General features: G+C 39.8%; 1 protein-coding gene across 2 annotated transcripts in view; it reads left to right on the top strand.

The window, feature by feature from the left end:
- Positions 1-20659, top strand: part of LOC122885592 (receptor tyrosine-protein kinase erbB-4-like) — a 329729-nt gene that overhangs the window by 250071 nt on the left and 58999 nt on the right. For both annotated transcript variants that reach the window (XM_044216868.1, XM_044216867.1), the window contains exons 15-19: positions 2782-2936; positions 5435-5479; positions 8825-8957; positions 13832-13954; positions 16023-16121. In XM_044216868.1, coding sequence (XP_044072803.1) covers positions 2782-2936; positions 5435-5479; positions 8825-8957; positions 13832-13954; positions 16023-16121 — 555 coding nt within the window. The remainder of the gene's footprint in view (positions 1-2781; positions 2937-5434; positions 5480-8824; positions 8958-13831; positions 13955-16022; positions 16122-20659) is intronic.

The raw sequence follows: 20659 nt of genomic DNA, 5'->3' as shown, positions 1-20659 counted from the left end.
TTTAACAGATTGCATTTGTTCACCAGTAGTGATTCTGTTGTTGTTATCTTCTGTAAAATGCCCAGTACAAAGTTATACTCACTCCTTCCAAATTAGCTTCCATGCTTTCGAATGTGTTTATTTATAAATATATTTGTTTTGACTGAAATGAATACAAATGACTAAAAAAATCCCATCTCTGGAATTCTTGGCAACAGGTTACAAATGTCTCCATGTCCTTATCCTGTATTAACATGCTTTACTTTACACACTTTTGTCTTGTAAATTAATCTTACAGTTTTTGGTAACTGGTCAATGTGTGTTTCAGAATGATAACTCAGACTAAAATGTGTGAGATTGTAAAAGAAAGCTTTTTCTCTCAAGTTTGAGTTACGAAGTTACAAAGCTGTTCCATTATGAATTGTATAAAGAAATCCACTTAGCCCTAAGTAACTTTTAGTATAATGTATTGGATTGAAACTCTGCATGTTGCTTTCTATCTTTCTATCTAGTCTTCCTATGTTCTGTAAAAGTTACACAAACACATTGTAGCAGGCACACACACTTGCATGCAATCACACACTCTGAGGCACTAACTGCTCATTTGAATCTGCTGGAGTAGCTGTACATTCTTTATGACCTCTGAATTGAATTGCCCACTGTCATATTCATAGGAGCCACCACATCCATCTCTTTCCTATTTGTCCCACTGTCTCTTTTCTACCTCCTCTCACCTGTACACTTTTCATCTCTCCTCTCATCATTGCTTAAGAATATTTTGTGCTGTGATGGTTTTCTAAGACTTTTAGTGTGGGTGTATTTTTAAGGACTCCAGCAGATATATAGCAGATCTTGATGACTTGGTCTGTGCATTATATCATAGTAAAATATCTTGTAAATCCTTCCTGATCTACCTGATCATGCTTTGAAAAGCCTTTTATGTGGCTGGCTGTTAAAAGTCTTGACTATAAGCGCTGACACCATAAAGATTAATTGCCAATCCACCTGAGATGCTAGTGTGGTTTGTGCATAAAAGGGAAGGAAGAGATGCAGAAGTGATAGAAATATTCATTTACACACACACATCCCTCAGCATCACACACAAATGGCAGTGTAAAGCACACGAGCAGGCCAATTTAAATTTACAGCAGGGTACTTTGGTCGCGACAATGTGCATCCCTGTCATTTTTTGGATGTCCCAATGCCCTGCTGGACCACACACTGTATGTTTGCTCTGTCACATAATTTAGCTTGCTGATGTGATGGGATTATTGGATACACACACACGCACACACATACTAATAGCCACGGGTGGAAAGACACTCATAAAAGCAAAAGTGCCAGGCTCAACGCTAAAGCCAGCGAGAGCAGCGAGACTTTCAATTTGCATAATTATACCGGTGTGAATGCATGTTCACACACATACACACACACACACACACGAGTTACAAAGAACACACGCAGAGGCATAAGTGTATGTGGAGCCAGTCTGTGCTACACATAGTCAAGGGCACAGGATAACATTAAATAAATTTTAAAACTCCCAAAATTATGTATAGACCTTTAAAAATAAAGAAAACAAAATGACAATAGTACAATAGTAACAACACAAAATAAAGAAGGATTTTAAGTGAAAGGCATATCACTTTTTTTACATTTGTTACATATGCACACTCATACATACATACATACATACACACACACACACACGCACACGAACACACATTCATGCATAGCCCTATGCACAGACACTACTTCAGGTTATGTATGAGCACTCATACACACTCATCAACATGCCAAAGGATAGTTATCTGCCTTTGCTATCATCTTTTTACCCTGGCGGACCCATGTTCTGTTTTACCTGTATTGGTCATTTATACAGCGTATGTTAATGTATATGTTAATTATTGTGTGTGTGTGGGCAATTTGGGCATCCATGTAAGTGTATATGTGACTCAAATGCATGGTTGTTGATTGGATTTCCACTCACTATGCTTAGGTATGTGTGTGTTGTTTGTGAATGAGATGTTCTTTAGGCCTGTTGATGATACGAGGCCTGTCTGGGAGAGCTCTTCGCCTCTCTTCCTCTCCTCCCCTACCTCCTCCCTTGCCTATATTAGCTCCATAAATCCTGTTCTAGGCGGATTGTTATGGTCATTGTGTGTGCTGTGAGCGATGGTTATTATCTGCCTGCTCCCTTCACACTACTTTATGCGTCTCGTCTGCTCTCTCCCTCCTGTCCCTCTTTCTCTCTCTTATTCACACTAAATCTCACTCGCCCTCTCCCCTTGTCCACTCTCTCTCCTTTCCTTTTCCCTTATTACTCTACAGTACTTCTTTTTTCACTTTTCTCTCCGTCTCTCCTTTTGCTCCGTTCACCTTCTGTCTTTTGCTCCCTGTTATCTCTCTTTCGCTCATAAGCTTTCACTGCTACTCAGATGCAAGTACAACAATTTGATCTATAAAGCTGCTAAAAAACCTGCACGTGGCAAGTTATTGATGTAGAAATATACCCATCAATCAGTCTACATTACAAACTGAGGCTACAGCAGATATCTCATCCCCTAAATTTGTGACACCACAGATTTGTCCTTTATGCCTACAGTATATCCTCTCTACACTCAAGAAGATTGGAATCAAAACTTCAGAGTAAAAACTAATAATAATATAATAATAGTTGTCAAGTAAGTGCATGGCTAAATGGCAACGTAGCACCTCACTGATGTTTATACGTAAGTCTACTGTATGTTTTCAAAAAGAAAATGTGCATCTGAAAAAACAATGCTTTTTTACTTCCCACAGGGCCCAGATCATTGTGTGAAATGCCTCCATTTCAAGGATGGTCCTAATTGTGTAGAAAAGTGTCCCGATGGCCTGCAAGGTGCCAACAGCTTCATCTTCAAGTACGCAGAAGCCAACAATGAATGCCACCCCTGCCATGCCAACTGCACTCAGGGGTAAGTACAGTCAGGACAAGGACTGGTCAGTAGTATGGTATTCACTGGTTCACAAGACATTTATTTAATTCCTTCATAAATCAGAAATCCTTCAATGTATAAAAGATGTAATAATCATTTTACCAGATAAAACCAAAATACATGGAACATCAGTCATCATCCTCTCACACCATCTAAGATGACAAATCATTTAATCAATCAATTGGGAGATTGGGTGACACAGAAAATTTATAATACATTTTTGATGGGTAACTTCAGTGTTACAATAATGATGGCATTAGTGTAACAGAGTCCAAAATGTATGAACAATATTAGTCGTTCTGCTCTCTGTTGGAGTCTAAGCTGTTCCACAGAAGAGGCGTGGTTTTCAGTCAGCCATGACACAGAAGTTTATGGTACAAATACGTCTGTTGAATAAACTGTGTTAACTTATTGCACTTGCTTGGTTGGCTATTGTGGGTAGGTAGCACTGCCATGTTACTGGTTAGCTCGCCAGCCACAGTAGCCCTCCAACTAGCCCTGCAAGTAGCCACTACATCACCAAGCTTCCAGCACCAACTATTTCACAAGGAACGCTCAAATGGATTTCCCTGGGCCATTTTCTGGAGTGACTGGGTACTAACACAATATTCTTACTAAATATTCTCATTCTCTCATTGAAAGTGCAATTGGCTGTCATATGAATAGTGGTTGAAAAAAGCATAGTCACAATTGTTCCCTTTCCCTCTCCACGTCCAGCAAGCACACAATTATAATCCAATTTCTTGCAAGTAAAGAGAGAGAAATAAAAAAGCAAAGCAGAAATCAAGAGAGAAGAGAGGAAGAATGAAAGTGAGAGGAGTCAGTGAAGTACCTTGCCACTCTCCATTGCTCACTAGCCATTGATGGCTCAATGTAATATTCAACAAGGGTTGGTAAGATATCATTTTGTATTTAACTCCACAGGGAGTTTATGCCACTTCCTTGTGTGTTATTTCTCCTCTCCTGAGTGACAGCCTCCGGCTCGCTCGAGCATAACAATGTAGTTGTAAATGGAAAACACCAGGCTGACACTTTGTCACAGGTATAGCTTCATAAGCAGGTCCGCTTCTCAAAAAACAAGCTGAGGGTGGGAGAGGAAAGGGAGCGAGATAGACAGAAAGGAGAAAGAGACAGGGATGAAACCACTATATCTTACTTCTAAACATTCAAAAGAGTCACCAAATTTTGGAGCTAGTATTAAGACTGGCGTATGATGCCTCCAGTGCACAGTGCACATAGGAGATTTGGTGGATTTTCCAGCAGAGATCTTTGCTGTTCAGAAGACAATGCAGCTTTGTAATCTGTCACCCATGTGGGTAGAATAAAGTTGGAGCTGAAGAAGAGCTAACAAGGCTTTAGTTCAGCACTCACTTCACGTTTCAAGTTTTCCCACAGGCATCAGGAAAACACATGGGTTTGTTGATGCTAGTGTCTGGTGCTATACCTACCCTTTGCTTTTACTGTAAAGCCTAAAGCTAGTGTTGAACATAGAAAGCCATCTTGGCCTTTTTATACTGCTGTCTTGATGCATGTTTGACACTCAGCAGACAAAACAACTCTGAACAATGCTGAATTTAAAATTGAATTGAATGGAGAAGCAAGAGATAGAAAGAGACGGAGTAAGGGAGACAGACAGAAAGAAAGATTAGAAGTAGAATCTGCATTTCTTCAAAGTTTATGAGTTATGAAAAAGATGAGGAGATATTGTGATCTAGCACTTTCCATCATCTCCCTGGGACTCATACATACTTACACACACACACACACACACACACACACACACACACACACACACACACACACACACAGAGAGACATTGTGTGTTTTGACAGACAGCAATAAAGGGTGTAATGGACAGATAAGAGAAATCAATAGATTCTGGCTTATGTTAGGAATATGACCAGCACACCAAAGTCCATACTTGAATTAAACAAGTTAATTTAACGGATCATTAAATTGACTGATACAAAGTACTGCAGTTGTATTCAGGCAGAATTTAGTTATATTTACTGTTGAGTGAACGCCTTTACTCAAAGCACCTCACAGTAACATGAATGCTAACGCTTATCAGGACAGATTCCCTTTTTCTGTCAGTGTCACTGTGAGTTACTTAAGCAATATTACACGAGAGGGTGTGCTTTAATGTCATTATTGGCACGACAGAGGTCCATAAGTATCACTTTAGCGCCTCTGTCCTGACCGCATCACTGTCATTAAATAACGCATTGCCACACACTCATTCCATACCCAAATATTGTCTAAATGGGCTGACAAAAGCATAAGGTATGTCATTAGGTTTTGTGTAAGAAAGTCCACAGGATGAACACAGGTCCTTGGTGTAAAAGGTTTTAACTCTAACCATTACTTACTGTGTTGCTTTTCTCAACTCACTACAGGGTCTCATCATTCTCAGATATATGGCAAACTATGAATGTTGTTTGTTTAAATTTTTGCTTTTCCTGTACTTGTTTACTTAGGTGCATTGGGCCAAGACTGCAAGATTGTATTGGCTGGATGGACAGGTACAACATTCTTTTCTGTGGATTGCCTCTATACTCTAGCATACAAACACACCTACACAGTAGCACACACAAGCAAAGTCTCTGATTAATGGCTAGCTCTAAGGCCCAAAATCCCTGTGAGTGTCCTTAATGCCTCTCTGGGCATGCATGTGTGTGTGTGTGTGTGTGTGTGTGTGTGTGTGTGTGTGTGTGTGTGTGTACGAGCAGTTTGCCTGGTTCTTGATAAATTGATAGCGCTCTTGTTCGGGGGGGACGACAAAATTACAGCAAATGGATTCAAGATTTCATAAGAGAAACAGTTTGGCATCAAGTGGTGCTGAGAATTGTTGGGTGGTGTTTGGGGGATGATTTAAAAAAAAAATAAAACAAGGCTGATAGACAGAGTGAGTAGCCAATACTACAGAACTTGCTGGTGGGACTGGAAATCTACAGTACAACACTGCCACCAAAAAAGAACAGAGCCATGCAAGAAGGAGATACCTATAATTTCTGAGGAAAAATTCAGGCCTTCTAGAGAACTGCTCAAAGTCTTGGGGACACTACCAAGATGATGAAGGGGGACTTCAGCAGATTGGGGAATGTAGCTATCAGCTGACCTGGGGAACAGATCAGCCCTTATCAGATCTCCGATAGTTGTGGCTAGGATACAGCAGTAGAGGTTCAGCTAACCCCAGGCTTAGCTGCCTGCTCTGAGGTGTCACACATCTTGTAAATCTGTTACCTGTTGGAGGTATTGGCTTTTGAGCATGACTGAAAGTGGCTTATCAGAAATACATGATTACACTAAGCCTTCAAAGGACATCGTTCCACCTGGCATTAACATACATCTTGTGTAGGATTTGTGTGCATATCTGATTAAGCTGGATTAATCACTTACTGTCACTTACTCATGTAATATTCAGTCTGATAAAAGTGACAAGTAATACCTCATCTACCATGTCCCCATTTGTCAGTATCTTTCCCATTTAATTCAAAATGATCAGAGCTGCCTGTTGTCAGATATCTCTGTGTTCCCTGATTGGCTCCTCGTGCTTGCATTTTTAGATTCTGATGTCTGTAATGGTGGAGAAACATTGCATTTAATATGGTCAAATGCATCACTGATCATGTGCAAAGGCGTCTTGCTGTGTGATCTTTAGAACTGTATGCCTTACGTTTATAGTACATTTATAGTATAGCTGGATTTCATCTGATCACTCTGGGGACCTGTTGGAAAGACCATGTAAGTGAAGTGTGCTGATTGAATTAGACATCTACAGTGGGTCTTGATGCTAAAAAGACATTTGGTCATACATCATGATTAAATGTCTTGCTGATTGATATGTGGCTATTTGTAGCTTCTTCTTTTTTTTTAAACATTGGCCATCAGTGGTCGTTTTGCTATATTAGTTATTATTGATGAGTGTGAGACACAGACACACCCACACAAACTTCGTAGTATTGGTTTTAGACAATTGAGTTTCATGTATGTGCTCTGAAATATAATGATACTTGGATTACTTCCTGATTTTATATACTGTAGCAGTAAAACTACAAGAGGAGTTTTGACCTGAATCAGGATTTTATTGAGTTTCTAACTCAGTGTTGTTTGATTCTCAGTAACCAGGGTCCCAGGATTTATGTAGTAAGAGAGACATAGTAAAATATAGACTCAACACTTATTAATGGGACCTTTTACTTTTACTTACCTCCAGTGAGGCTAAAGACTTTAATACACTGTTTAAGTTCTCACTAGATCCTGACCTGTACTGGATTTTTGAGGCCAATATCCAATTTTGATAATATGAGGTATTCTTTTTTTTTTCCCCATAAAAAATAACATTAACAATACATTCATTATACACTGTCTTGCCGAGATATAGATGACACGATTGATACCACTCTTATATCTGTTGGTTAAATATGAAGCTACAACCAGAAGACAGTTAGTTTAGCTTAGCATAAACACTGGAAACAGGTAGCCTGGCTATATCCAAAGTTAAATTGCCTAGCAGTACCTCTAAAGATCACTGATTACCACTTTATATCTCGTTTAACCCATACAAAAACCAAAGTGTAAAAAAGCAATTATTTGTGGTTTTACAGGGGAATGTGCTGTACTATTTCTGACCAGGTGCAGTGTTTTTACTTTTCTGGGGGCATACAGGTTAAACAAAGGAGACAACGTGTTAAATTGTATTCTTTAAAGGTGCTTTTAGGCTCTAGCTTCATATTTAATGGACAGATATGAGAGTGATATTAATCTTCTCATCTAACTCTCCACAAGAAAGCGAACAAGCATATTTTAAACTATTCCTTTAAATAATTGTGACATGATATTTATTCAGCGTGACATTTTACAGTTGAAAAATAAAGTTGTCAGTGCTCTGGTGGACAATCTATGTAATGGAGACTTAGTGTCTAAATTACCTAATTCAAAATTAAGATTTTCTTTCTGCTTTTTCTTATTAATTATCGGTACTGACATATCTGCAGTAAGCTACTATTGGCCAGTATATCCGCCTGGCAGACTTATTGGTCGGGCTCTAATTCTCACCAGCTCTTTACCATCACACGTTATAAGTCCCCAAAATAGTGATTTTCTCCCACTGTAATCCAAAGAGAGAGATGTGGGGCAGATACAGAGTTCTTCACTTCCCATGAAGCTGGCTGACTGTGATAATATTTTATGGGGTGTATCCTTGCAGTCTGTGATATACAGTCCTGAATAACAGCCTTTTTCCACTGATTTAGGACAGAGTCTCAGCCCCTTTGACCAAATTAAGTTCTTTCATTACAGCAAAGAAAAAAAGGGGAGGGGGGGGGCTGGGGGCTGGTATACTGGAAGGCTAACTCTTCCTGCTCATTTCTGCAGCAACTCTGAAGACAGTTTGGGGCGCATATCAGGAAAATTATTGAGAGGCTTGATTTCAAATGACAGCATCAGTGTGGTGCTGAGAATTCACTTTGATGGTTATTTCCATGTTTTTGATCTCAGCCTTGATTTTAATGAGAGGACATGGAGGGATATTTGTTACCAGATGAAGCTCAGTGGAAAAACAGGCAAAAACTGAAGGTGAAGAGGTTTTTAAGGGATCACCCACATAAGCATACACTTTAGAGACATGTTTTGTGTTTATTTGCTTGCTTGTTTTTCGTGTGTGTGCACATGGCAGTATAAACGTGATGCTGACTTCTATGTTTTTGTCCTCATCCTCTCTGCCCCTACTCAACCTATACAACCTGTCATCATCTCTGTCCTACTTATGATAATGTTTCATGCTTTCTCATTGCCTGCATCCTCTTCTGTCTTCATTATCTACTAATTTTCCTCCTTTTTCTGCCCCTCCACTTTCTTGTCTTCAGAACCCCTCTGATCGCAGCAGGGGTGATCGGCGGCCTCTTCATGGTGGTGATCATGGTGCTGAGCGTAGCAGTGTCTGTGCGCCGGAAGAACATTAAAAAGAAGAGAGCTCTCCGTCGTTTCCTGGAGACAGAGGTGAGCAGGGCAGTAGATGGAAAAACATATAGCATGAAGGGAGAAATTGCTGCCTGTAGCACTGGAAGATAATGTTGTCATATCCATAAAATCACAAGATTTTTTTCAATAGTGGCAGAATTATCTTTGATAGAGTTTGCACATAATTAACAGTCTTTAGGACAAATACTCCATTAATTTTAGAAGAAAACAAACATCAAAACATGGGAAATTCCTGAGGATGTTTGTCTCAGTTTGTATGATTTCATTGTTGTGTGTATATGTGTGTGTGTGTGTGTGTGTGTGTGTGTGTGTGCTAGTGTGCAAGTCTGAAAGAGAGAAAAGAGAATGAGACTTCATGTATCCAGATGGTGACTGCAGAGGTGGAGAAAATGTCAAAAACTCTGAGGCTCAGGTGTTGTTTGCCATAGTATACTGGAGAGGACTCTTCTGTTAGGAGGAGATAAGGGACCATACTATTAGAAGAGGAGAAAGCACTCTTCCTTTGTGTTAAAACAAGAAGAGTACATCATCTAATGCACTTGTGTGTCCATAGTGAGAATAAGGTCTTGTTTCACAGCTTTCTCTCTCGAGTATCAGTGAAGTATCTTCGCTGATAGCTATAACGACAAAATAGCACTGATGTGGCTTATTGAAATGCAAGGAATTATTACACCCCCCCCCCAAAAAAAAAAAGGTGCTCAAAAACTTTGCACACATGTCAGAAGTGGCAAAAATTTACATCTGATCTGGGTCATGGACATGGGTGTGGCAAAATGGCTCCATAGCGCCCCATACAAAATTTTAAAGAAGCAGCCCACACAGTATGTTTCACCTAGATGTACAAAATTTGGGTGGTATGTATCAGCCCAAGACATACAAAAATGCCTCCTGTACTTTGACAAACTCCTCCTAGAGAATTAATCAGATCGACTTCAAATTTGGGCAGTGCAATCTAAAGACCTTTGCGATGAAAAGTTATCAAAAGCTTGAGTTTTCGTTGAAGGGCGTGTCCGTGGCATGGTGTCGAATTTTGATATTTCATCATGAAACAGGAAACTGTTGTAACTTGAGTGTACATGGTCAAATCAGTACCAGACTTCATATGTTTGATAAGAGTCCTGGCCTGAAGATGTACATATATCTGTAACAGTAAATGAAATAGTAAACTACATCACGCAACTTAGATGTCCACATATTTCAGCAATCTTTGTATCTCGGGCATGTTGTTTATCTGTCTGCTTATCTAGAGGGGTGAGATGAGGAGGGGTTAACAGATACACAGGCTCCCTGTGTGATTCAGCATTTCCCTATTGTCCCTTACTACCAGCCATGATGAATTAATTGTTGTGTAGATACATATTCACATTTCCTGCTTTATTAGCTATTCAGCACATCATAATAGGTGAATATGTAACATCCAGTAACCTTAGGCCTGTTCAATTGATTAATATTAAGGTTAAGACAACAAGATCAGTTGAAAATATTCTTAGCGATATGTCATAAGAGTGGCAAGCAAGGACTCTACTGCAGCTGTATTCCATATTATCACATATTCTGTCCCAAATTGGAAAAAAAGATGTCCTGAAAAAATTGTTTTGTTAATAAAGAAAAACAGTTACATCATATTAATTTCTTAACATAAAGAACAGTTATTTTGTTGACAAGGTCTATGCTTTGTCGCATCAGCATTACCACATGAAGTTCCACACCCTTCTTATTGTCAATTAAACATAACATTAGTTAATACATTTTGATTCTGCATGGCAAAGTAATTTTCTTTATTCCTTTAGTCTTAGATTGACAAGTCCTGCTTTCACTGACCAGAGATCATGAAATGTTCCTTAAAAGAGGGTGGTGTCAGGTTGGTGGTCAGGGAGAATAGGTTGTAATTTACTAGACTGGCTGAGGTTGGTCATGCTTGTGAGTCTTTGCAGGCTGCAATAAATCGAGAAATCGTCATTTGAACCTTCCATTAGTGACCTGAGTCCGACAAAGGTCATGGGACAGAGGAGGTTGTTGGAGAAAGCTTATCAGCTCTCTAGACAGGCCTGGTTTATGACTTAGAAGTCAGCTTTCAGAATAGCCTAATTCTTTTCATTAATAAAGATCCAAAATGTTCAGTTCGGTGGTCGGTTGATCATGCTACATTACAATCCCTGTACTCTTACAAACTACTCCTAGCAGATTAACCAAATCAACCTTAAATTTCTTCAGCAAAGCTCAATAGTGAAGCTTATGAGCTTTCAGCAAACTCCGTTGCCATGACGACTCATGAAAGAGGAAGTTGTTGTAACTTGAGTGTACATTGTCGAATGTGCTCCAAATTTCCAAAGTCCCAGCCTGAGGTCATCTACATGCCAATTAGGAGTTATAGTCACTGCGCCACCTACTGGCAACAGGAAGTAAGCCTTATGTGACAATCATCATTTGATTTAACGTATAATTAGTGGGTGTTTTCTAGCGGCACAGACTAGATGCAGGAAGTGTCATTTAACTTCTTTGTGCAGCGTCCAAAACACATGAATTCAGAGGCGTTTCAGCCCATCTCCAGCGCCTCCGCGCGGCTTTGGCACACCCCGACGCGTGGTCTGGTGCAAGGGCTCGTTCATCGCTGCTCGCTTTAATTATACTTACTCACATATGGCCGACACTTATACTGTCACTGTTGATCACTTATATATATCTTTTTCTTTGTTTCATACACAAATTCAGACACAATCCTGGCTACACAAGTGTTCAATATATTACAGAGGCATTCTTGTACCACATTATATAGCTAACTAATGGAGAATACTTTAAAAACAACCCTGCATGAAGAAGTAGCCTGCTGTCATTCTTAATGCAAGAATAGAATGTGCTGCAAACAATGTTATATGTTATCTAACGTCCAAAACTGGTGCATTTCATTCAAAAGCAAGTTCTATGATGTATAAACCATCAAAACCATTTTTACTTTTCACAGTACATTATGATTCATTTATGCAAGTAATGCATTGATGTCAGTTGTTAGAAGATGTGTCTCAGCTGTAGTATAGTAAAATTAAAATAGCAAGTAAATAGTTTGTGTGACTACACATTCTTTGGTTTGTTTTCAGAACTACATTGTAGAGTGAGAAGGTGGACAGCTCCAATGTACTGTACTGTGGTTGCTCCACAGCCTCAACATCTTCAGCACCACTAATGCTGGACAGCTCCCTGCACAATGGAATAGCATATAATAGTGTCTATGTGTGTGTATGGATGGATAAGTTTTAAGACATCTGTATTGCCTTGCGTGTGTTTGTTTGTTTGTTTGTTTGTCTGTGTGTGTGTGTGTGTGTGTGTGTGTGTGTGTGTGTGTGTGTGAAACCCCCGCCCTTCTCGTTTCCACCCTGCAGAAGCTGATTTGTTATTCCATTTAAATGAAGAATGGCTATTGTTTTTAATCAAATGGTAACCATGAGCCAGAGGGACAGAAGCTGCCGACCACAGCCAGGCTGATTTACGTTCTCTCTCTGTTTTCCTCTCTCTGCCCTCCCTCCCTCTATAATCTTCCACTCTTTTCCTAATTCTCCTATTGCTCCCTCTCTTATGCTTTTGCATCCTCTGACTAATTCAGCTGCTTGCTTCTCTGTCTTGTTGTTGTTGTTTCTGCCACAGTTCCTCTCCCACTCTTCATCTTCCTCCGTCCCTCCCCTCATATAATGTTTCTCCCTCTCTTGCTGTTAAATCTGTTCATTCCTGCACTTGAGCAGTAATGAGACAACAAAAGTGTCAACTCTTTTTCCAGCTCCACAATTATCCACCTCCCCCACATCTTTTTCTCATTCTTCGTCCACCTATCTCAATCTCCCTCTTCTGTTCACACTCATAATATCTCACTTCTGATATTGAAATGGTAATGGCACTCCGGTGTTTGGATTTGTCTTGTTGGAAAAAAGGTCATTGTAACCCTACTGTCACCTGAAGCACTGGACAGTTACTAATTAAGACCAGGTATTTTGAAGCAAAACACATGATAAGATTACCAGGTTTCAAAGTAATTTCAATTTTATTTAGATACAGAAAATATTGCATTCAAATTACACTATTTTTAAGAAAAACTTAAATTAGTCATAATTTCAAGTATGGTAATTTCACAACATGATTTCCTGGAAATTAGGTCATGGTTTTTAGAAACAGATTTTTTTTGCCATTGACTAAAGGTCCATTATGTAGGATTTAGTTGCATCTTGCGATGTAATTGCAGTTTGCAACCATCTGATTACCGCTCGTTTCACCCTCCAGTTCCAAATGTGTAGGGGAAACCCACGAAAAATGCGAAAGGTCCAATCTAGAGCCAGTGATTGGTTTGTCCTTTCTGGGCTACTGTAGAAACATGGTGGTGCAACATGACGGCCTCTGTGGAAGGAAACCCGCTCCCTCAGTAGATTAAAATGGCTCATTCTAAGGTAACAAGAACACAGCGTTTCTTATTTTCAGGTGATACGCTAATGAAAACATACTTATATATATTATATTCCATTTCTGCCAATAGCTCCTCCTAAATGTTACATACTGGACCTTTAAACACAGTCTTGTAAATTGTGAATAGTCCATAAAATGTACTTTTTCATTTAATTGAGGTATGTTAGGTGCCCCCATCTCCTGGAAAAGGGTTTATTAAATTTCCCTGCACATGTATCTACACTTGAACATGGAAGTGTTTTGTCCTGTGATACTCCTAACGCTAAATTGTATATAATTGCTTGACGTGAGTGGCGGATATTTCAAAGATTTCTTAGTATTTTGATAATAAATCATGAATCGTTGGTGGAAAGGATTATACATCTCATTGCAGGGAGCTTGTGTTATAGGGTTTTGGTTACAGTACCCACTGATTGAATGACATGTGTTGCTGGATGTGTTTTTAGCTGGTGGAACCTTTAACACCCAGTGGAACAGCACCCAACCAAGCCCAGCTTCGCATCCTAAAAGAGACAGAACTCAAAAGGGTCAAGATCCTCGGCTCTGGGGCCTTCGGGACTGTTTACAAGGTAAAACATGCACAAAAATATTGTAACTGTTTGCATGTGTTTCAGTTGGTACTTAAATTAATATATTCCGAAATTTGAGATCATGATCTGAGATCTTGAAAAAAGAGGAAGACAAGAGAGACAGATTGCAGGATCATTAATGACAGGAAATGAGATGGAAGGCTGGAGGCGGGGGATGAAAAGAATAAGTAATAGCAGACACTGAGACCCCTGGGGTTACAGTGAAATAAGAGGTAGCTAAGATCACCACCAGCATGATGATGGGTTGGGCAGAGGTAGAGAAAGACACATCTGAAAGAACTGACTCTCTCTCACTGAAACCATCATTGGTCATTTTGTAGATCCATCCATTCACATTACAGCACATTTCTGGGTCAGAGGTATGGTAGCAGGTGCACAGATGCCCTTTTTCAAAGCAACGTCTTGCACATTTCCCTGGGGGATCTCCAGGCACCTCTAGGCATGTGAAGGCATCAGAAAGGAACTTAAATCTCCTCCACTGGATCCTCTCAGGCTTAAGGCACAGTTGGTTGATGCTGAGGTCGTCCCAAGCAGTCACCAGAATAATCTAACTTCAGTTGCTTGATTGCAGGATCTTATTATTTCAGGCACAACTGGTCATTGCTAATGTTGAGGGTCAGCATTCAGATCAACTTGTAAATTGAGTGTTTTGCTTTGCTGCTCACCTCCCTTTTCACCAAAATACTTTAATATAACTCTCTCATTGCACAAACTGCCACACTTACCCTTTAGATACCCTGTAGAGGTTTTTTTGTGTTTTTGCAGTAACCTGTCAAGAAACAGCAAAGTACCCGTAAATGTGGGGAAGAAGAAGACTATTAGCTGATGTAAACAACTCCGGTTTCAAAATAATTTAAAAATCTGCTTTGCAAATGTTATGAGGAATGAGCATTTTATGAAGAATAAAATGTATTAAACACGTTTGTAGGGCCTTAAAGATACACACAATGGGTTTTGGTGAGAAACACTGAATGCAAACTACGTTTGATTGCTTCATGGTAGCTTTAATTGGTAATCAATCCATTTATACCATAATTTGTTAGACCCTAGGACTCTTCCACCTGGCTGAGTTGAACATTTGACTTGGTAGAGAAAAATGTGCTTTTGGGAGGTGTTGACCTGCATGTCACATTAACCTGCAACACAGTCTGGTTTACATTGGACATATTTGCCATTCACATGTTTCCAGGCTTGAATAAAAGAGAAAAACATGTTTTTGGACATTTTAGAAATAGTCCATACAACACAACTGTCTTCTTCTGGGGTAATCAGTAACAATATGTCACCTTGTTTTGCAGTTTTAACTGTAGCACACCATTTTGGACAATTAGTGTGGTTTTAGAATTGAGGTGCATTATTCACTCAAAGTAGTGTAGCAATCAGCTACACAAATATCAGTGAAATACTGAGGTGTTTAAAAAAACACATATGAAATAAGTGTACAACATCACATAACCTGAATGCAGTTCATTTAAAGAAAACAGTTAATTCTGCTGAATAATAATAATCTACTCAAGTGCAGGTAGAAAGAAGTTTTGAAAGGAGACATCACACTGAAATTACAGCTTTGAGAGGACAGATGTTTTAACTCTGAGTAGAGGTGTTGGGCCTGCTATCACTGGGGCTATGCAGTCACATCAGGGCAGAACAAAGGTGGGACACACATAAAACATTTGTTGAGAGGCACTTGATTTCTTTCCTCTTAAATGCTTTGACCACTTTGGCAGCTGCTTAATCACTTTAATCCCACCTGAAATTAGATACTTCAAAATGATTAAATAGTTTTGCCCAAGTCTTTTTGAAGGACAAAATCACCTTTAATCATACAGCATGCAGAACATTCCTATATTCTGCCAGTGGGAATATGGAAGATTGTTATTAAGAATAACAAAGTAGAATTCAGGATGAAAAATCGTCAATTTATTATTTGAGATTCCTTCTGTTCAAATCTTTGACATCTTTCTTTTATTAAAATGTTGGTGAATGGGAGTTTTGTGACTTTTCATTCACTATAATGACTCATCTGTTTATGTGTGTGTTTCTTTAGGGTATTTGGGTCCCAGAGGGTGAAACAGTAAAGATTCCTGTAGCCATTAAAATCCTAAGTGAGGCCACAGGACCCAAGGCTAACGTGGAGTTCATGGACGTGAGTATCTTGAAAACTTGAAAATAAAACAGAAAAAAAACAATCAATTCCAGTTTGAGCAACTTCAACTCAATTTCCAAAATGAGCAACTTTCTCAAGTTAAATTTTGTTATATAGAAGTATTTCAAGCTGTCAGCGGTCAGATACAGCGGTCAGATACAACATATCAGGGCACTATTGCTACGTTGACACATAGTTAAGTGTTGGGATATGACCATCTTTAAAGCAGTCACCAGAAGACTGAAACCACTTCAGTCATTTTTAAAAGAAGGCAAAACACATCAGCTCTGCTGGTGAAATGAAGCTATTAAGAACTAAGTTTCGACCCCATAGACACCAGAATAGAAACCACGAAGTGGCCCCTAGAACCCCTACATACACACACATAGACACACATCATGCCACAAGGCCCCATTTATAAAAGATTCACAGCACGGCTCATTTCAAAAGGAAAAGTGAAAAAAACATCAAAATTATTACCCTATGATGATGCAATGCAGATGAAATAACCCCCATCAACACACATCCTACATGTAGACACAGACACACACACATTAAAAGCGACCCAATTGCACTCATGTTTTGCACTTAGTTTGACAGTCTAAGAGGAAGAGTTTTGGAGTGTTAGCAATTCTATTTTTATCAGGATGCCTTTGATGAATATCCTACGTATGTTTAATTTAATGCCCTGTGCGCTTTGTGAGCTTGTCTGACAATGAGAGAAGCAGATATAAGCAATGAATGGACAACATGTAGGTAGACAAAAGAGGCTATACTGTGTGTATATATAGAGGGATAGAGATGTAAGAGACTATAAATGATGCTTTATGTACTAGCAAAAAAAAAAAAAACATACAGTTACATACTGTGTGTGCATACCATGACACAAAGTCAGCTTTTCACCCCCAGCCAACCCTCACTCAGGATGTCTAGCATGCCCTGTAAATAAGCATCTTTAGCTATGCATGCACATTGTGTCATATAAGCCATCTTACAGTTGTTGTTAAGAAGACATTTACATGGGAATGTTTGTTTGTTTGTTTTTCTTCACATTACAGAAGCAGTGATAGTGTTTACAAATCAGATTGCAGTATTGATGGTAATTTGTAATGTAACTGACTTTTAAGCAAAATGTATGTAACTGACTACTCAACTAATCTTAAAGGAAACAGTAGGGGAGACAGAGAATGTGATTGGGTGAGCAAGAAAGCAGAGATAAACTAAAAATAAAAGTGGCAGAGTCAAACACACATTCAGAGCAAATTTGTTAATTCTGGTTTATTTAAGTATTTCTCCCAGTAAAAATCATTTGAGTTCCATCATATTTTCCAGTGATACTTTACCTCACATTCATCCAGTTCCACAGTTTTCTTCTGTTGACTGCTGAGCAGCAGGGGGGCTCAGCTTCAGCTCCAGGGAACATCAGGGGTAGTTACAGAGGGAAAGGAGAGTGCCATTCATTTATTTTACCCATGCATATTTTCCCAGCCGTGAATTCTAACTGGTGACCTTCTATAGCTGCAGGCCACACTCGCCACTGACTGTTTGAAGAATGTCACAGAGGATTGATTGTCCTTTAGTCTGTGTGTGTGTGTGTGTGTGTGTGTGTGTGTGCGCACGCTTCTGTGTAGAGTTTACCTGTGGAGCAGTCAGAGGAGGGAAGCCTCTTGTTTTAAACAGCAGTCAAATGGGCCAAAATGTTTGCATCAAAATGGCAATAACGCCTCTCTGCTGCCAGATCGTCATGCATGTACAGTGGTGTGAATAAGTGTTTGCCCTCTTTCTGATTTCCTGATGCATGTTTGCCACACTGTTTCAGATCATCAAACAAATTTAAATTGTAATTTAAATTAAATTAGTCAAAGATAACACAAGTAAACACAAAATGCAGTTTTTAAATGAAGGTTGTTATTATTAAGGGAAAACTAAATCCAAACCTACATGGCCCTGTGTGGAAAAAGTGATTGCCCCCGGTTAAAACATAACTTAACTGTGGTTTATCACACCTGAATTCAATTTCTCTAGCCACACCCAGGCCTGATTACTGCCACACCTGTTCTCAATCAAAAAATCACTTAAATAGGACCTATTCTCCGTGGAACTTCTTCTTTTGCTACTCGGTCAGGGCACCGCTGCAGATCAGCTGTTTGGCCGCATTGTTTACACCAGGGAACAGCTGATCGCGCTGTAGCCGAGCAGCATGGCGCCCAGGACTACCGATGTCCCCACTGAGATCTGGAGGAGGACACACCGAGGATGCAGAGGTGGAACGAAGCGGCGAGGGAAGAGAGAGGGGTGCAGACAAAAGAGACTTAAGAATAAGAGATTTAAGCTGTGTCTGCCTTCTCTCGTCATGGGCAACGTGAGATCGCTGGCGAATAAAATGGACGAGCTAACGGCGTTAGCCCGGAGTCAGGCGGAGTTCCGTGAGCTGTCTACCAAAAACTCCTGAAAGAGAATGTCTGGCCATCTGTTTGTGACCTCAAGCTGGAGCGAACTTGGGTTCTGCAGCAGGACAATGATCCAAAACACACCAGCAAGTCCACCTCTGAATGGCTTAAGAACAACAAAATGAAGACTTTGGAGTGGCCTAGTCAAAGTCCTGACCTGAATCCTATTGTTCTCTCTACATTACATACCCATACCCACACACGAACAGCAGAGACATACTTGATGAATTCATGATCTGAATTCATAATCTATTGAATCTATTGAAATACTTGTATAGCGCCCTTCTAGTCTTCCGACTACTGAAAGTGCTTCACACTACATATCACATTCACACACTGATGGCAGGTGACAACTGCTCATGAGATGATGAGAAACTAATTAAGCATTCACACACTCTCGCACACTAAAGGCACAGCCCTGAGGAGCAACTTGGGGTTCAGTGTCTTGCCCAAGGACACTTCGACATGTGGGCTGGGGGAAGCCGACCTTCTACCACTAAGCCACAGCCACCCATATAACGTGAGCCCACCAACCTTAATTTTAAGATGACTGTGCTTACAAGAGTTAAGACATCTCAGGAAACCACATCACAGTGGTAAGGGAACCCTATAGTTGTCCAGATTTACTTGAAAGGGATCCTGCCCATGCAGTCAAACAGCAGGCAGATAGAAAGGCCCAGTCTCCCAAAGACTTTGGCCTGATTTACTGTCCTTACTGTACCGTATGTACTGCCATCACTGGACATCTCCAGCACATGAGCAGGTATCTGATTATGCAAATGTGATACAAGAGCCATATACTGACTGTGCTGTGGTTGTATCTCTCTCTCAGTCGTAGAAAAGGTTTCAGTCGTAGTCATCTGGACACTGTTTTCAGAATCAAGACGTTTCGGCTCCCATCCAGAAGTCATTCTCAATTGTGAAAAAATTGGACGGGAACTGGAAATTTAAGCTACTCTGAGTTACATAAGCCCTCCAGAGTAGCTTAAATTTCCAGTTCCCGTCCAATTTTTTCACAATTGAGAATGACTTCTGGATGGGAGCCGAAACGTCTTGATTCTGAAAACAGTGTCCAGATGACTACGACTGAAACCTTTTCTACGATAGAACACTCCTGGACGAATGAGGGACTACACCGTCTCTCTCTCAGTGTTCAGTGGACCTCTACACACTATGTATCTGTCTCTCCCCAACACACACACACACAACCAGCTCCACCTATGTTGTGTATTTTTGCTACACAGCTATCCATCTCATGATGAATAGTCATATTAACCCATAGCCCCTGTAGTCACAATGCCGTGTGTGTGTGTGTGTGTGTGTGTGTTCATGTGTCTTGGGTAGCTGCATAGTTGCACAGAATAGATGAAGGTCTGTTCTTGTCTTTGCTAGTGTTTCTGTATCATTTGAATAAGAAGTCTTGTATGTTTGTATGCTACAATCATATGCAATATTGCAAACTAATATATAACATTTGCTCTTGTTCTAAACATTCCTCACATAAAGGTGCTGACACTACAGGCAAGTTCAAAGCTCTATAAATACTGTAGTGGAGCAGCTTCTTCATATGTACAGTATATATTGTCTAAACAGTATCATATTTTCTACTAGCAACACTTCACCACTGGAAGGACACAGCTCTTACTCTGTTATATTAAAGGACAGAGACACATGATTTACAGCAATCTCACCTTAATGTATTTGTGTATTTACTACATTTTTAGTCTACTACAGTACAAGGCATGCTGACAGTCTTGTGAAGCTGTGAGTCACTTTGATGTTGAGATTTTGAATAAAAATCTACTGTTTCTGACTTAATGGTACCTTGCTGCTCGCTTCAAAAGAAACTTCAGCCTCATACTTTATAAGGTGTCCTATGGTCTTTGACGGTTCAGTCTACATGATGAACTTTCTGCCTGTTGAGTCTTTGAACCTTTACTTTGGCATTTGTCTTTTAAAACTACCTGGAAGACTACCTGTTTGGGAACAATATAACACATTATGAATATGGTACCTATCTGCACATAAGTTTTTTTTGTTCTGAATATGCAAATAGCAACACATCCTAGTTAGTGGCAAAGTTACTGG

Source organism: Siniperca chuatsi, linkage group LG12 (genome assembly GCF_020085105.1).
Source record: "Siniperca chuatsi isolate FFG_IHB_CAS linkage group LG12, ASM2008510v1, whole genome shotgun sequence".
Taxonomy (NCBI): domain Eukaryota; kingdom Metazoa; phylum Chordata; class Actinopteri; order Centrarchiformes; family Sinipercidae; genus Siniperca; species Siniperca chuatsi.
This window is presented reverse-complemented; position numbering and strand designations above follow the sequence as displayed.